Source organism: Caretta caretta, chromosome 5 (assembly GCF_965140235.1).
Source record: "Caretta caretta isolate rCarCar2 chromosome 5, rCarCar1.hap1, whole genome shotgun sequence".
Classification (NCBI taxonomy): Eukaryota; Metazoa; Chordata; order Testudines; family Cheloniidae; genus Caretta; species Caretta caretta.
This window is the reverse complement of record NC_134210.1, coordinates 22,696,639-22,715,392: the sequence shown is the minus strand read 5'-3', so window position 1 is coordinate 22,715,392 and position 18,754 is coordinate 22,696,639. Positions and strand designations below refer to the sequence as shown.

The following is an 18,754-nucleotide window of genomic DNA, read 5'->3' as shown; positions in this document are numbered from 1 at the left end:
GCATCTCAAATATTTTTTGGCTATGCCATATTTAACTTCTGTATTTACAAAGCAAAAACTCTTGGAATTTCCGAAAAACTGAAAGAAAAGGTCGGTACCTTTTGTCCCACAACCTGATGTGTTCCCCTAACAATGGCACATTATTTTTCTTTTCACCAATTTCTAAGACCATAAGTAACTGGCTTCAGCATGTCCTTCAGTAATAACATCATCTGCAGACTTCGCAGCTGCCCCTATTGCTGCGAGGAAAGTCCAAGCATGCTGGTGTGCTTTAACATGGAGATTATTTTGTATATAGCACAGGCATTCAGAGCTTCCCGACTACAGTCCAGATATGCTCAAATAAATATGTTAGTCTCTAAGGTGCCACAAGTCCTCCTTTTCTTTTTGCGGATACAGACTAACACAGCTGCTACTCTGTGTCCAGATTAGATAATTCAAGGCCCCTTCACCACTGTTGCGCTCAAATGGCTTATGAGTCCTGCAAGAAATTATTATGTCTGGGGTGCTTAACTAAAAATGTATCCTCACACTCCCAGCCTCCAAGTAACTTCAATCTGTCAGCTCTCGTACACAAAAATAAAAACACAGTTACATCTTGAGTCTCCTACCCACATACTCCTTCACTTCCCCTGTTCTTTCTATAAACCTGTACGTGCAACTTTCTTTTGAAAATGTTGTTTTTTAAAATAGCAGTCTTAAAAATTGTTGGCATCTTTCTGCATTATCTTAACAAATTTTTGCTTTCTAGCCATCAAATGAGAAACCAAAGTGTCCAGAATTACCACCGTTTCCATCATGCCTATCTACAACTCACTTCTTCATTTTTGTAGCAGTTCAAACAGTGTTGTTCATCGGTTATATCATGTACAGGTAAGTTACTCTTTAAAAGATTGATAGTTTTGAGTACAGTTAAAGTGACCATATTCATTTTTTTTCAAAATAAACTTGTATTATTAAGTTAGATTTTTAAATTTTTTTTATTATATATTGGCACAAACTATTTATTTGTCCAGGCTGACAAATTAAAATAGCATATTCAGCTTTCCTCTTTGTTGTATATATCCCTTAGCACAGTGCTACATTGTTAAACTCAAACATGGCAGAGCAATCTTTTTAACTATTTCAATTAAACTTTCTCAAAATACACTAACACTTTTTTTATGCACTGGGCTTGGTTTTCTAAAATATGTTTTTGGGGGGGGGAGGGGGTTTGTTTTTTATAAAACCTAAATTTTGGGTTGAATGTTCTGTTAACCAATCTGATGTCCCTGATGGTGCCATGCTTGCGATGTAATTGAAGCTTTATTGGAAAAACAATGAGTAGCCTTCTCACGTAATGAGATGTACTAAGTTCTTCGTGCATTATCTTCTGCCCTTTTTTTTTTTTTTTAGGAGTCAGCAAGAAGCAGCAGCCAAAAAGTTCTTTTGATGATCTGTTCCTTTTGTGTGTATATGCCTGCAGTATGTATGCACAGAATATTTCATAAGTCTGTAAATGAGGGAAATTCTAGTGTTGAAAATGCTTCAATATTGTAAATTATTGAATTTTTGTTAAACGAAATAAGTTCTTGTTTAAAACATTAATACTGTGGTTAAAAACAGCCCTTGGAGAAAGTACAAAGGAAAACTGTGGACCTTACTTTTTTTTTTAAACGTTTCTGGTAGATACTTGGACTTGACCATGATACTCCTATTGTTTTATAATAAGTTTCCAAGGTAGAGAATTGGGGTATAGAGGTCCAGTTGCTATTGCTGAGTATTTCACGTCCAATGATTTGTGCAGAAAAATATATTTAAGCATCCTGACATACGAGATTTCTTTTAAATAAAAAATTGCATTCCTCTAATTTGGGGGAAAAAGCATTGTTATAAATCTTTTATTTTTCATTTGGATTTCAGTTTGGTAATGATTTAGTGGCTTGCAGATCTAAATTTCACAAGAGTCTGTAGAAATAACTTGGTAATGTGTGGACCCTGAAAGACAAAGGCTTTTAATAACAGTCTGACCAGTAGCTGCTGGAGCATAGAACAAAGGCTCTCTATGCAGAACAAGCAAACAAAGGCTTGTCTCTTTGGAGACAATGGGAGAAAACAATACCTTCTAATAGAGTAGAGGTCCTTTTAAGCAGTTGTGTGGGGATTGTTAGGGTTATAGTAGTTTCATGACTGACCGTAATTTTATAAAGTGATTAATGGAACCTCTCTGACAAAGAGATAATATTGCTGATATTTCTTAAACTCCAATTGAGATAAGGGCATATTTAGACTGACAAATGCCTTTATTTTTATAAGTGGTTTCATGACTCTAATCGAAATATCACAGTGGAGAGACTGCTTAATATTTTACATAGTAAGTGTTGAAAGCTAGGAGTTTTGCGTACACGTTTCCTACTTCCTCACAAGCCGTTGCCTCAGATGTGTTACTGAACCAGTATTGTGTAAGTTAACTAAGTGTTCAGTCTGATGGATTTGAAGATTGTTTAATACTGTTTATCATGTGAACACTTGCTTCAGGGACAAAATGGAACAGATGCTCAAATTAGTAATAAGAAAAGGATTCACTCTACTTTGTTTACATATCCATAGTAATCTGTTCTTGAGTAGCTCTCCTACAAAGTTAAAAGTATTTCGAAGTTTCTGCAAGGCACATGATGAAAACTGGACATTGCGACTGTTCAGTTTTTATTACAGAATGTGTTGGACTCGATATGTGCAGAAATTGTCTAGAACTTAATGTATGCAACTTTGACTCCTTTGGAGGAGGCAACACATGCTGTCAAGTTCAGTGTCATGAAAAACTGTTTGTTAGTATTGTGCCTGAGAATTTGGAAAAATAATAAATCTATGCAATATATTTTTGTTACTTAAATTAAACTATCCTATAATGTGGGTGTCTGTGCTCTACCAATAAAGTGTGATTAGATCCTTTCCATACCTATTTGTATAGCTAAAGTATGTGATACACTATAAATGGTATAGTTTAATAAATTTACTTAAATTATGGGGAGGCTTTATTTACTGTATGGATAGGAGAAACTACTGCCCCAAACTGATCTAGATAGATAAAGACAAGGCAATGGCAGAACCCTTGTTATAGCCTACAGTAACACAAGGCAGTAATTAATTTGCTCTCTTCTCTCACCCCAGTAAGTATTTACAGGTGCCTTGGACTAAAATAAATTAATGAAGAAAATGCCAGTGTTTTATCAGATTGTTGTATTGTAGTTCATTATCTTTCCAACAATGCACAATATTATTTCTTTCACCTCTGGCACTGGAACGTGGTCAAACAAACAAAAAACCCCACTTTCATGATAGATAAATAGTTAGTATGTTCTGCTGAAAGAGTAGGACCATATGAGATATACTTTCCAGAATAAATTTGGTAAAATGATGTGCAGCTCTTAAAGAAATCTTCCAATTAATACATTCTTGTTTCTCCATTTTGTGAATCTCTCCAACTATGACTTATTCAATTTGAAAATTAAAATGTTGAAGCAACCAGTGGTATTGTATCTTGTGTTGGGAAGAGGAAAACACTGGAGGCAACTTGTTTCAGAATTAGCTCACTGTCTAAAATTATGTCTACACTATCATGTTAAATTAAAATGCATTTATGCTGCGGGTGGACCTGATCCCATGGGAAACAGTAGCAGTTTGCCATTGACTTCTGTGAAAACAGAAGGCCCAAAATGTGTAACTTTCAAAAGGTGATCATACCTAATTCTAGCAATGAAACAATAATTCATAGGCTATCCTTGCTACTTGCTGGAGGGGTGGAAACTATAAAACATCTTGGTAACTACTTGACTTTACTCTCGTTCCTACCATGACTTTGAATTGTGGCTTTTTCATCAGACTATCTTGTTAGCTAAAATACTGTTTCATTAGTGCCACTAAGTGTTGCAATGTTGTGTACAAACACATTTGCTTTTTTCAAATAACAGCTGAGTCTTAGAGAGATGAAAAAAAAAGAGTCTAATTTTAAGTTTGAGGGGCAAATTAGCCTCCTCTGAGTCTTAAAATTGAGCATAGCAGAATAAATGGCACATAAAACTAAATTTTGAAATGGAGAGAGAATCTCAACACATTGGTGACAAGTACAGTAATTAGTCATCTGAGCCCTTTAAGCAAAATGGAAAATCACTGTTATTTAAATGGACTGTTTCCTGTTTGAGAGACTTTGACTTGTATTGATGTATCAATTACTGTAACACTGAAAAGGTTGTCCATCTGTTGTTTTGGAAGTGAAGAACATAACCTTATTTGAATAAAGATTCATATTTTAGTAAACTTTTTCCCTCTGAATTTGGTACAGTAACTCCTCACTTAACGTTGTAGTTATGTTCCTGAAAAATGCTATTTTAAGCAAAATGATAAGTGAATCCAATTTCCCTATAAGAATTAATGTAAATGGGAGAGGTTTCAGGGAATTTTTTTTGCCGCACAAGACTGTGTGTGTGTAAGTTTTAAACAAATAATTTAATTCTGTACACAGCAATGATGATTGTGAAGCTCGGTTGAGGTGGTGGAGTCAGAGGGTGGGATATTTCCCAGGGAATGCCTTGCTGCTAAACGATGAACTAGCACTCGGCTGAGTCCTCAAGGGTTAACACATTGTTAATGTAACCTCAAACTCTACAAAGCAGCAGGAATGGAGGAAGGAGACATAATAGAGGCATGGCAGTGGCTGCAAACTTCCCTGCGGAAACTGAACCCACGCGGATGAGCCCACGCTATCCCACTGGAGTGCACCACTCTCCACTTTCCAAAGTGCCAGGGGTGGGAGGGTGTGTGTGCATGTGTGTGCATGTGTACACTTACCTCCAAAGTGATCAATCCAGCGGGGGTCGATTTATCGCGTCTAGTGAAGACACGATAAATAGAACACCAAGCACTCTCCCGTCAACTCCAGTACTCCACTGGAGCAAGAAGCATAGGCAGAGTCGACAGGGGAGCAGCAGCAGTCAACCTACCACAGTGAAGACACCGCAGTAAGTAGCTCTAAGTACGTCGACTTAAGCTATGCTATTTTTGTAGCTGAAGTTGCTTAACTTAGACCGACTTAACTTCCCTCCTCCTCTCTTGTCCTCCCCCCGCCCCGTAGACCAGGCCTGTATGTATGTGTGAGAGAGAGAGTTGCTTTGCCCCTTTAAGTAGGCTGACACCACTCTAAGTACACTGCCTTCTTAAGTAGATTCAACAAGTTGAGACAGCAGTTGCTGCCAGCAAGCTCCCTCCATCCTGAGCCCTGTCCTGTCCTGTCCCCACCCCTCTGCATTGTGGAGATGGGGTCAGGAGCGGGGGGAGAGGGACACCCCGACATCAGCACCCCTCTTCCCACCCCCTGCGCAGCAAGCAGGAGGCTCTCAGCAGCAGCTCCAAGGCAGAGGACAGGAGCAGCACAAGGCAGTGAGAGGAGGGACACCTGAACTGCTGGCAATTGATAGCCTGCTGCGTGGCCGCGACACAGGGAATTAGGAGAGCAGGGAGCTGATAGAGGGGCTACTGGTCCACCCTGGTTCCAAGCCCCCACCAGCTAGCTCCAATGGGCTGCTCTTCCTGCATGCAGTGTACAAAGCAGGCGGCTGCCAAACAACATTATAAGGGAGCACTGCACAACTTTAAACAAGTATGTTCTCTAATTGATCAGAAACATCATCACGTTAACTGGGACAATGTTAAGTGAGGAGTTACTGTATAGCAGTCAATGAAGTCACTTTTAAAAACAAAAATCTTCAATCTGTTTCTCATGGTGTCATGTTGCATAACTTTAGAAAATTTCCTGGGCAGGCAAACTGTAAAAATTCTCTAACTGCTGTTGCTGCTTAGCAGAGATTGGATGCTTTCTGGGATTGGGGCTCAGTGCCTTTAATTTACACTCATGATCAGCATTTCACTGTATCGAGTCCTTCGTGCTCATTGGCCTGGGGACTAAGATTCCATTGATTTGTCTCTTGGTTTAATAATTCAAAATGCTTACAATGAGGATTAACTACACTAACTCTCGCATCAATTCATTTTGTGGAAAGGAATGAATATCCTTTTTATCATATTCTGTTAGCTATACCTACAAATCTTAGTGTTTGACTACTCTCAATCTACTTCAGATCTGCCACTGATTACAGTAGTAGGGTTACACACAAGTTTAGGATTGAATATGGCCTTTCTGTATCTGCTAAACATTTAGTTCCTGATTTCTGCATTCACTTAAACCAGTTTCAGGGTAGCAGCCATGTTAGTCTGTATCCGCAAAAAGAAAAGGAGGACTTGTGGCCCCTTAGAGACTAACCAATTTATTTGAGCATAAGCTTTCGTGAGCTACAGCTCACTTCATCGGATGCAACTTAAACCAGTGTAACTCCACTGCCATGACATTAGTATAAGTGATATAGGAGTTACTTGTCTGTCTTATTTAAGATACGAGGTAAGGAGAATGATGCAGGGTGGTATTACTGCCTGTTAGGTAGAATAAATAAGATTAAAGCTTATGTTTAATTCACACACAGTCGTGCATCTAAGTTGACAATTTTGGCCCTAAAAGTGTTTTCATTGAGCTTCATAACAAACATCTTTTAAAGAGAAGCTGGAATAGTTTGCACCTCTCTGCTGTTTCATTCTGTCAAAGTCAAAGACCTCTTCTACACTAGAAAGTTGTACTGCTTCCTCTATACATATACAGTTATATGTCTATGGATAAAATAGTACAAACCTCCATAGTGTGGGATTTAGTTATATTAGTATAAACCTGCTTTATCCCAATATGGCTATTCCTATATGGGATGGGAGATAACTACCAGCAGGAGTCTTTTTTTATATATATGTGCTGGTATAGTAGTGTCCAATCTAGTACTTGGACTGGTATGATTGTAGTGGTTTTTATAAAAAAAAAAAAAAAAAAAAAAAAATCCAATCCCTAACAGATACAGTTAGTTACATTGGTACGACTTCAAGTATAGACCACTCTAAAGTTTACATTGGTTTGCAACAGGGCTGTCAAGTGATTAAAAAATTAATTGCATGATTAATTGCACTGTTAAACAATAATAGAATACCATTCATTTAAATATTTTGGATGTTTTCTACATTTTCAAATATATTTCAGTTATTACACAGAATATAAAGTGTACAGAGCTCACTTGATATATTTTTTATTACAAATATTTTAACTGTAATAAACAAAAGAGATAGCATTCACCTAATACAAGCATTGTAGTGCGATCTCTTTATCATGAAAGTTGAACTTACAAATGTAGAATTATGTACAAAAAAACCCTGCATTCAAAAATAAAACAATAACACTTTAGAGCCTACAAGTTTCCTCAGTCTTATTTCTTGTTCAGCCAATTGCTCAGACAAACAAGCTTGTTTACGCTGGAAGGAGATAATGCTGCCCCCTTCTTATTCACAATGTCACCTGAAAGTGAGAGCAGGTGTTCTCATGGCAGGGTGGTAGTCAGCGTCACAAGATATTTACATGCCAGATGCCCTAAAGATTCATATGTCCCTTCATGCTTCAACCACCATTCCAGAAGACATGCGTCCATGCTGATGACGGGTTCTGCTCGATAATGATCCAAAGCAGTTTGGACCAATGCATGTTCATTTTCATCATCTGAGTCAGGTGTCACCAACAGAAGGCTGATTTTCTTTTTTGGTGGTTCGTTTTCTGCAGTTTCTGCATCGGAGTGTTGCTCTTTTAAGACTTCTGAACACATGCTCCACATCTCATCACTCTTGGATTTTAGAAGGCACTTCAGATTCTTTGGGTCAAGTGCTGTAGCTATCTTTAGAAATTTCACATTGATACTTTCTTTGTGTTTTGTCAAATCTTCAGTGAAAGTGTTCTTAAAATGAACAACATTTGCTGAGTCATCATCCGAGACTGCTATAACATAAAATATATGGGAGAATGCGGGTAAAATAGAGCTGGAGACATACAGTTCTCCCCCAAGGAGTTCAGTCACAAATTTAATTAGTGCATTATTTTTTTAATGAGCGTCATCAGCATGGAAGTATGTCCTCTGGAATGATAGCCAAACCATGAAGAGGCATATGAATGTTTAGCATATCTGGCACGTAAAATACCTTGCAATGTTGCTACAAAAGTCCCATGTGAAAGCCTGTTCTCGCTTTCTGGTGACATTGTAAATAAGAAGTGGACAGCATTATCTCCTGTAAATGTAAACAAATTTGTTTATCTTAGCGATTGGCTGAATGAGAAATAGGACTGAGTGGACTTGTAGGCTCTAAAGTTTTGCTTAGTTATGTTTTTGAGTGCAGTTATGTAACCAAAAAAAAATCTATATTTGTAAGTTGTACTTCCACAGTATAGAGATTGCAGTTTAGTACTTGTATGAGGTGAAATTAAAAATACTTTCTTTAATCATTTTTACGATGCAAATATTTTTATTACAAATAATATAGAATGAGCAGTGTACACTTTGTATTCTGTGTTGTAATTGAAACCAATATATTTGAAAATGTAGAAAAACATCCGAAGATATTTTAATTTTCATTTGGTATTCTATTGTTTAACAGTGCAATTAAAACTGCAATTAAGCACAATTAATTTTTTTGAGTTAATCGCATGAGTTAACTGAGATTAATTGACAACCCTTGGTTGCAGCCATTAGGCTATGTCTACGCTACAGGCTTCTTTGAGCATAGCTATGTCTGTTGGGGTGTGAAGAGGTATGATCCCTGACAGAAGCCCCAAGTTTGGATGCAGTTCACGGAGTGGGAGCTGGTGACAGTTTTACTCTTCTGCTCCAAACAGCTTTGTCAGAATAACTGGGTCCATACTAGGAGTACTTTGCCAGTATAGTATACCAGTAAAGTGCTCCTAGTGTGGACATAGCCGAAGAAGAAGATATTGTGCAACCTTTAGGCTCGGGGAAGGGGAAGATGTAAATGAAAGCTTGCACTCTTTAGCCACTGAATCTTACATAAATTTATCAAAAAGTGGTAGGCTGAGGGTCAGAATTTTATGTAAATATAACTTTAAGAGAACATCTAAGTGCACTTTCATTAGTACCTTGACTCTAAGACTCTCAAAGCAAAGTACGTTAAAAAAAATTAATAAAATATCTTACAGATTATTAAAACTCAAAACATTAAACCAAGTTCACTTTGCACTAATTTATGATGGTTGTTTTCTTTCTCCATTTTTCATGGACAAAGATAGACAAGTCAGCTCCATTTTATACACAAAAATACACAGTGGTTTCCTGTTGTGTTTTGTCTAGACTGTAAGCTACTTTTGGAGCAGGAACTGCCTTATCTTTTGCCTGTTACTGAGCTGAGTGTCTTATTGGTACCTAAGTCAGTTTTCCTTTCAGGTTCTCAAATGTTATCCAAACCTTCCTCCTCCTAACCCCCCTCCCCCCCCAAACCCAAAAACCTGGTAATAAGAAAACCACAAGATTGTAAACCACTTTAGACGGTAGGTGGTCAGGCTCTTTCAAATGAGGAAACAATCATATTACCACTTCCTGAAAATGCTTCCCTCTGACTGGTGTCAGTAGCTACCGGTGAGGTGCTCTGCTCTGGTTCGATGATAACAGCCGGCTGCGTGCGTGTTCTCTGTGTGCTGCCCCAGCTCTGCGCAGATAGCTGACACAGCAGACCCCGAGAGAACCCCCAAAGACCACAGACTCTAGTAAGGTACGAAGGCACCCGGCCAGGTTTATTGTCAAATGAAGCACAGTAATAGTTTCCTATAGACTCTACAGGACATACTACGAATATGTGCCCCCTGGCAATGGACACAGCTCAGTCAGGGGCGGGACACTCCACTGCCCCCTAGGCTGGACAAAGATATGCACTCCAGGACCTATTTTTATACAGTTGCAGGACAGATTACTCATCCCTACTGACTTATTGAGGTACAGCCCCTTGACTCATTAGGGTGCTGTCTCCCCCTTTCATCATGTTGGTTCAAACAAACAGATCTGTCCATCATGCTGTCCTTTTGACCCTGTCTTTGGGATGCACCTGGCTGTTCCTTGTTATATCTGTGAAGTGTCCTCGTATTGGGATGTCCAGGTGCCATCTTGGCACACATTCCTCTTATTACTACTTATATCATTAGCGCGTGCTTTCTAGGAGCCCTTTTCTTGCCAAGTTCTGCAATTAGGGCCTGCCTCTGGCTTACAGCCCAGCTTTGCTTAGCAGTGCCTGGAAGTACTTTGGTTCAGGCTTTAGGCCTCAGCCCGGGCCTCTGATACAAGGGTTTATGTTTCAGGGCCTCTTACTACACTGACAATTGACATAGTTCTTCTTATCCAGAGCTTTCTTAAATCAAGCCTCTGGCTTGCTGTCTCTCTGCTAGATGTTTGGTAAGGTAAGGCACCACCTGGATCTTAAAGGGCTTGAGATGATTGTCTTCCAACATGTTGATGTTTGTTAGCTTTGTTGTTTGTCTCAACAGCTTTGTGTAAACATGAAACAAAGACTGGTAATTCTGCACCCTGTTCAACTCCACAGCCAAGGTCCTTGAAGAGGAAAGGCAGTGTCCTGTTACCTCTCTCTAGGATCTGACTGGAATGATAAGAAGCAGTGATTCTCTTCATCCATTCTAACTCCTGCTGGCCTTTGCAACTGGCCACTCATAGTTGGTAATATTGAAGACTATTTAAAGATCTAGCAATGTTAGCAAGGGCAGCTGTCCTGATTGGCTAGTGTCCATAACTTCAGGATGCTGAAGTGGCTGGCCAGCCAATTCTTCATGCTCTTCCCCAAATAGCAGGTCATGGTTGCATCCCACAGTTGATGCCCTGACACCTAAGTGGCTCTTCCACAACCTAGACAGAGTATGTTGCTTTTAATACAGGTAGAGCATATCAAGCGCCGGTGTTGAAAAACATCTAGGACTTTGAACAAGCGATAGCATAAGGAGTTCTTACATTACAGCTATGGAAGAAGCTAAGAGATCCTTCTCCAGTGCTCTAGTGACCACATTGCAGAGCCAGCAGAGGACAAAATTGGGAAGGCCAAAGGAGAGCAAGTTTTCTGAGAAGGGTGAATGCTAACATGTCAAGTAGGTCCCAAAATATTTCTCTTCCCTCACCCTAAAAATATTAATACCTTTTAAAGTCTGTGAATGAAGATTATCGAGATTAAAAATGTTGCGATAGAATTGATGCTCTGTGTGCAGTGGAATGTAAGAATTTAAGGGGTGACTTTATTACAATCTGTAAGTATCTATATGGGAAACAAATTTGATAATGAGCGCTTGAATGCAGTGGAGAAAAGTATAACACAATCCAGTGGCTGGAAGTTGAGAGAGACAACCTGGAAATAAGGTAACTTTGTAATGGTGAGAGTAATTGATCATGAGTACAATTTACTAATGGTCATGGTGGATACTTCATCACTGACTATTTTTAAATCAACATTGAATGTTTTACTAAAAGCTCTGCTGTAGGAATTATTTGGGAGAAACTTCTTTCACAGATGTGATAAATGAAGGGGGGATAGCTCCCTTTGATGGACACCCAGCCAGCCAGTTAGCTGTAAAATCCCTCTTGGTAGCTGTTCTCTTACCTTGTTCTCTTAAAGGGTTAAAAAGTCCCCCAGATTTAAAAAAAAAAAATTGGGAAAGAAGCTGTCCCTTTGTTGTCTGCCGTTCTCTCTGGGCTGAAGAGACAGGGCAGCAGAAATGCTGTGTAATGTAAGTAAATTAGGAATGTTTAGAAAGACACAATTAGGGTTTATTTCTGTTATTTTTTTTAAGGTTTGTGGACTCCTCTGTGCTAACCCCAGATGCTTTTGTTTGCTTGTAACCTTTAAGCTGAACCCCCCAGAAAGCTATTTCAGTTGCTTTAATTTTTGGAATTGCTCTTTTTTAAAATCTAGCAAAAACCTAAATTCCAACTGTATTTTCTTTCTTTTTGTTTTTAATAAAATTTACCTTTTTTAAGAACAGGATTGGATTTGAGGTTTGTGCATATGTTGTTTAATTAGCTGGTGGCAACAGCTAATTTCCTTTGTTTCCTTTCTCAGCTCTTCCCTGGTGGGGGAGGGGAGGTGAAAGGGCTTGAGGGTACCCCACAGGGAGGAATTTCCAAATGCTTCTTCCTGGGCCCAAGGGGGTTTTTTGCATTAGTGGTGGCAGCGTTTACCAAGCCAAGGTCAGAGGAAAACTGTAACCTTGGGAGTTTAATAGAAGCCTGGAGTGGCAAGTATTAATTTTTAGAATCCTTGTGGGCCCTCACCTTCTGCACTTGAAGTGCCAGAGTGGGGATTTAGCCTTGAAGGTCAGACTAGATCATCACAATGGTCCCTTATGGCCTTGGACTTTACGAATCTAAGTTTGTTTACTTGCTGCACCACCTAGTTTCTTGTTCCTGTTCCACACTCATCTCTACTCATTAAATGGAGCATCTGTGTCTGGATGTAGTGCTATGTTAGCTTGCTGTGGGTGAAGCCTACATCTGGATCAAATATACCTCCCCTTTTAACACACAAGTAAGTCTTTAAGATTATAAGAGAAGGTTTCAGAGGATTAACTCTTTGGTATTATACTTTGTTTAATATATATACATATAGAATATATTTGTTGTTTACTCTGAGTTTTGATTCCACTTGTGTGAGTGATGAGGAGTTTAACTCTTCTAAAATTCAAGTGTAATTAAGTATTTAACTCTTCACCTGTCCCTCACCTCTTGGCAAAAGAGAGCTACAGGGAGATTTCTTCACAAATGATGTATATTAGAGCTAAGGGCTCTAAGTTTTTGCGTTATCAGTATTAATTACCCCAAAACATTTTTATGGTCCATTAATGGACAGGGGTTCAATCGTGCAATGGCCATGCCTCTCCAGACTACAGGGCTTACGGAGGGGTCCTCAGGAAGTCACCCTTATAGCAGTCTTCCTCATTTCTTGCACGGAGACCCCTTTATGGGCCTGGAACAGAAGTGAGGATCTCACTCTGCATCCCAACCCTGCTTCCCTCTCTTTGGTCTCATGTGACTATGGTGATTAAATTGCCAAAATGCCCTCATCTAACCTGTTTGCATAGCTGTCCTTTGCCTCTGGTTTGCTGCTTGCTCTGTGCAGGGCTTGGGGGCATTGTTAGCAGAAATCCCTGACAAGGTGATGTGTGAGGGATATGGGTGTTAGAGGCAACTAGGAAGCAGAGTTTGGAGGGAGCTAGAGTAGGGCTTTGTTGAACCAAAGACCACTTCTGGTTTGGTGTTTCCTCCCTGTATCAGATACCAGTGAATCAGGGGTAACTTACTAACAGGCTTCGGAAGTGGCTTGCTGCCTTTATACGTGGAAACTAAGGGGAAATGGTACTAGACAGTATTTAGCAAAAAGGCAATTGGGGAGCAAGACTGTAGGCCACAGCAGTGGGTGTTGATAAGGAGACTAGAGAATCTTATATTTCCCATTCCTTACTCCTTTCCATGCAGCATGCACTTCTGTTCTCCACAGCCCAGCTGCGGAAGCAATGTTTTATGTTTCGGAAAGCCAGTCTTGTCAGGTGCTTGAGCGGTGATGGTCAGCATGTGCATAATCTGCAGAGGGATTTATTTTCAGCTGTAGAACACAATCAGAGATGGCCTCTTAGTTCCCTCCTCCTCATGCCCATCTGCTAAATGGCATTGTGCCTGTTCATGCATTTTGACTGGTTTACTACAGCACAGGCTCCAAGGATTTAGACAGGCAGCCTGCATAAAACTAAATGGCCTCTTGTGTCCCACAGGAAGGTCGTCCTCTGCACTGAACTGGCTAGCGTTACATGTCTCTTCTATATTTTGACCTTTACTTTTATTGCTCAGTATGGCTCTTTCTTGTTCTCTTGCAAATCCAAGGGAGTCTTTCACTCCAGGCATCCCTTCTCCAATTTTTAATATATTGTTACCCCTTAATGTCTGAGCTGCAGCTGCATCGCTACTACAAGATAGCATGACACAAAGAGGGCAGAACAACGCTAAGTTCTGAAGCACCCTCTATTCTGCTATGGGGGTAATCCAAAGCTATGCAACAGAAACCCTTCTCCCTGGCTGGGCTAGGAACATCATTCCTGTAGCCCTGCCAGCCTTTTCCTTGTCTAATGAAGGCTCAACTCAAGCACTGGAAGCTGAAGCTAAACAAATTCAAACTTGAAATAAAGTGCAAAATTCTAACAGGGTAATTGATCATTAGAACAACTTACTTAGAGGTGGAGTGGATTGAAATCAAAATTGGATGTCTTTCTAAACGATATGCTCTAGCTCAATGAAACGTTATGGACTTGCTGCAGGGAATACTGGGTGAAATTCTGTGGTGTGCGTTATGCAGGAGATCAGACTAGATGATCATAATGGTCCCTTCTGGCCTTAAAAATCTATGAATCTCCTACAGGGCTGCAAGTGTGGTCACCAGCTAAGCCATGGCTGAACAGCGTAAAAAAGGCAGAGACCAAAAGGCATCCTTTAAAAATTGGAAGTCAAATCTTACTGAGGAAAATAGAAAGGAGCATAAACTCTGTCAAGTCTAGTGTAAAAGTATAATTAGGCAGGCCAAAAGAAGAATTTGAAGAGCAACTAGCAAAAGACACAAAACTAACAGGAAAAAATTTAAGTACATTAGGAGCAGGAAGCCTGCCAAACGATCATTGGAACCACTGGACAATTGAGGTGCTAAAGGAGCACTCAAGGAAGACAAGGCCTCTGTGGAGAAGCTAAATGAATTCTTTGCATCAGTCTTCACTGCAGAGGATGTGGGGCGATTCCCACACTTGAGCCATTCTTTTTAGGGGACAAATCTGCGGAACTGTTCCCGATTGAGATGTCAGAAGAGAAGGTATTGGAGAAAATTGATAAAATCAAGTATGAAATTGCAGAACTACTCACTGTGGTTTGTAACCTATCACTTAAATCAGCTCCTGTACCAGATGACTGAGGGATAGCTAATATGATGCCAGTTTTTTAAAAAGGCTCCAGAGGCGATCCTGGCAATTACAGGCCAGTAAGTGTAACTTCAGTATCAGGCAAATTGGTTGAAACTATAGTAAAGAACAGAATTATCAGACACACAGATGAACACAATTTGTTGGGGAAGAGTTGACACAGCTTTTGTAAAGAGAAATCATGCCTCACCAATCTATTAGAATTCCTTGAAGCAGATGACAAATGTGCGGACAAGGATGATCCAATGAGCATAGTGTACTTGGACTTTCAGAAAGCCTTTGGCAAGGTCCCTCCATCAAAGGCTCTGAAGTCATGGGATAAGAGGGAAGGTCCTCTTATGGATCAGTAACTGGTTAAAAGATAGGAAACAAAGAGTAGGAATAAATTGTCAGTTTTCACAACGGAGAAAGGTAAATAGTGGTGTTCCCCAAGGATCTAGTACTGGCGCCAGTGCTGTTCAATATATTCATAAATAGTCCGGAAAAAGGGGTAAACGGTGACGTGGCAAAATTTGGAGAAGATAGAAAATTACTCAAGATAGTTAAGTCCAAAACTGACTTTGAAGAATTACAAAGTTTCTTATGAAACATGGTGACTGAGCAAGAAAATGTCAGATGAAATTTAATGTTGATAAGTAATGCACATTGAAAAACATAATCCCAACTATACATATAAAATGATGAGGTCTAAATTAGCTATTACCACTCAAGAAAGAGATCTTGGAGTCTTAGTAGCTAGCTCTGAAAATATCTGCTCAGTGTGCACCAGCAGGCCAAAAAGTTTAGGAATCATTAGAAAAGGGATAGATAATAAGACAGTAGATATAATGCCACTATATAAATCCATGCTATGCCCACCCCTTGAATGCTGCCTGCAGTTCTGGTCACCCTATCTCAAAAAAGATACATTAGAAATGGAAAGGGACAACAAAAATGTTTTAAGAGTATGGAATAGCTTCTAAATGAGGGGAGATTTAAAAAGACTGGGACTGGTTAGCTTAGAAAAGAAATGATTGATGGGGGATATGACAGAGGTCTATAAAGCCATGAATGGTGTGGAGAAAGTGAATAAGGAAGTATTATTTAACCTTCACATAACACAAGAACCAGGGATCACCCAATGAAATCAACAGGCAGCAGGTTTAAAATAAACAAAAGGAAGCATTTCTTCACCCAACGTGCAGTCAACCTGTGGAACTCATTGCCAGTGGATGTTGTGTAGGCCAAAAGCATAACTGGTGTGTCAGGGTCAGGCCAGATGGCTACAAGAGAGTGGTCGAAGATAGATACATTAGTTCCAGGTTAAGCAGGTCCCTTTTCCCTGGGTAAGATAACAGGAACTATTCCAGAATACTCAGGAACTTTCTGGAACTAATTAAGGCAGGCAGGCTAATTAGGACACCTGTAGCCAATTGGGAAGCTGCTAGAATTAATTAAGGCTAATCAAGACACCTGGTTTAAAAAGGCTGTCACTCCAGTTAGTGAGGTGTGCGCGTAAGGAGCTGGGAGTGAGAGGACGTGGTGCTGGAGGACTGTGGAGTACAAGCATTAACAGACATCAGGAGGAAGGTCTTGTGGTGAGGACAAAGAAGGTGTTGGGAGGAGGCCATGGAGAAGTAGCCCAGGGAATTGTAGCTGTCGCACAGCTGTTCCAGAAGGCACTCTAGACAGCTGCAGTCCACAGGGCCCTGGGCTGGAACCTGGGGTAGAGGGCAGGGTTAGGGTTACATTACATTAGTACACATTAGTATACATTAGTAAACAGAGGACAGGTCTTTCTTGACCTAACAAAGAGAAAGGGAGTGTTTTCTAGGGCTGCTGTTCCAGAAGCAGCATGGTGAGATTTTTCTTATACCAGTACATCTGAATTTTGTTCTGTCACAATAAGCTACTCCAAGCAAAACTCCCAACTCCTGACCCAACACAGGAGCTTCCACCAGAGGTGAAGGTCTCTGAGCTGGTCCCCGACTCACAGGGTGGATCAGCAGAAACTGCGGGGATTGTTTTTACTCTTTTTTTTCCCATGCTGGCCAGTGATGAGGTTATCTGAGTGAACAGCAGATTTGAGCCATTAAAGTGGCCAAACTGAGCGTTGCTGTGAATCTCTGAGGTGAGCAAAATCCCCCAATAAGCGCAGGACCCACCAAGGTAGAGCAGGAACTTTGTCACACTGGGTTCAGAAAAGAATTAGATAAGTTCATGGAAGATAGGTGCATCAATGGCTATTAGCCAAGATGGTCAGGGATGCAATCCCATGCTCTGGATGTCCCTAAACCTCTGACTGCCAGAGGCTGGGACTAGACAACAGGGGATAGATCACTTGATAATCTGTTCTGATCATTCCTTCTGAAGCTGCTGGCATTGGCCACTGTCGGAAGACAGGATACTGGGTTGGCTGAATCATTGGTCTGACCCAGTATAGTTATTCTTATGTTCTGAATGCAGAACTAGAAGACTGTCCCTGCCCTGAAGAGCTGACAGTCTCCAAATGCTTTATTGTACTGACTAGTAGGAAGTGCCTATGGACAAGTGGTGGTCCATCAATCCAACTGCTGGCCTGTTGGATGTAGCTGAGATGCAGGAACTCTAAATTCTAATCCTGCCTCTGACACTAACTCACTGGATGGGCTGGGGAAAGCCACTTAAAACTATGTTGATGACATTGAGAGTTACTTTGTATCCTCCTTTAGGTCACTGAGGAGTGATACTACCGAGCGCAGAAGGACAGGGACCAAAAAGAGGTGTGAAACAGAAAAAATGGGCGGAAGTCTGTATCTTTTGGGTTTTAAATATAGATGTGGCAGAGGAGCCATTGGTCTGAAGGAAACATCCATCACGTGGCTCATAGCCTCAAGTGGTCTTCATACATAATTGGATTGCTCTCACTGTGCACCACAGCCAGCAAATGCTTGTTCGCTAAGAGGAAGATGGGCTGTGCAGGAGTGTTGCCAGCCTGCTTCTGAGAGGTCATCTCCTGTCTTGATCCTCATGATACGATCTTACATACATTAGTAAACAGAGGACAGGTCTTTCTTGACCTAACAAAGAGAAAGGGAGTGTTTTCTAGGGCTGCTGTTCCAGAAGCAGCATGGTGAGATTTTTCTTATACCAATACATCTGAATTTTGTTCTGTCACAATAAGCTACTCCAAGCAAAACTAGAGAACGCCGGTTCCTAGCTTCAGAGTACGTCAGCTAACCACCTGAAGAATAAAATGCCCTATTCAGGTTAAGATGCACCAGTCATCATGGTATTTGAGTAGCCAAATCCCTGCAGAGCTGCCAGACCAGAGAAAGCTTGTGCAGGGGATTCTGAACGCCAACTCCATTGCAGCTCTCTGGGCACTTTGCAGGGGTGAGACAAAGATATAGCCAGACGTTCTGCAAAGTGTACAGAACCATGTATCAACCCACTTATGCAGGACCTAGTAAAACTGATATTTCTGCTATGCCCACATAGCTGAAACATGCCACCTGCTGTAGATTGGGGCATTCCTCAGCTCCACATGGATTTGTCTGGACTGTGCACTCTACCTGGATTTTACCCTTTAACAGCAACCATGATTCATTTTGGAAGCAACTTCCCCTCTATGATGGGCATGGTGATGCTTATCTATAGAGCTTGTAAAGGTGCTTTGTAAATGTAAGACATTAATTACTACTATTGTTACTCTCTTCTGCGTAATGTGGGCTCATAGTAATTTAGAGATTGGCAACTGTATCTGTGCAAATTCTTAATAGTCCTTTGTCAAACCAAAAGTGATGCATGTATCTGTATTCTGGCCAATGAATGGAACAGGTTGGGTTATTTTTCTTTTTTCTGTTTGCAAACTGCACAACCAGATAATGAGTT

At 40.4% G+C, this 18,754-nt stretch overlaps 1 protein-coding gene across 2 annotated transcripts in view; it reads left to right on the top strand.

The window, feature by feature from the left end:
* The window catches only part of LMAN1 (lectin, mannose binding 1), a 29,338-nt gene extending 25,042 nt beyond the window's left edge, over nt 1–4,296 (top strand). For both annotated transcript variants that reach the window (XM_075128403.1, XM_048851669.2), the window contains exons 12-13: nt 752–873; nt 1,396–4,296. In XM_075128403.1, the coding sequence (XP_074984504.1) occupies nt 752–873; nt 1,396–1,432 (159 nt within the window). In that variant the 3' untranslated portion in view covers nt 1,433–4,296. The remainder of the gene's footprint in view (nt 1–751; nt 874–1,395) is intronic.
* The last annotated feature ends 14,458 nt before the right edge of the window (nt 4,297–18,754 follow it).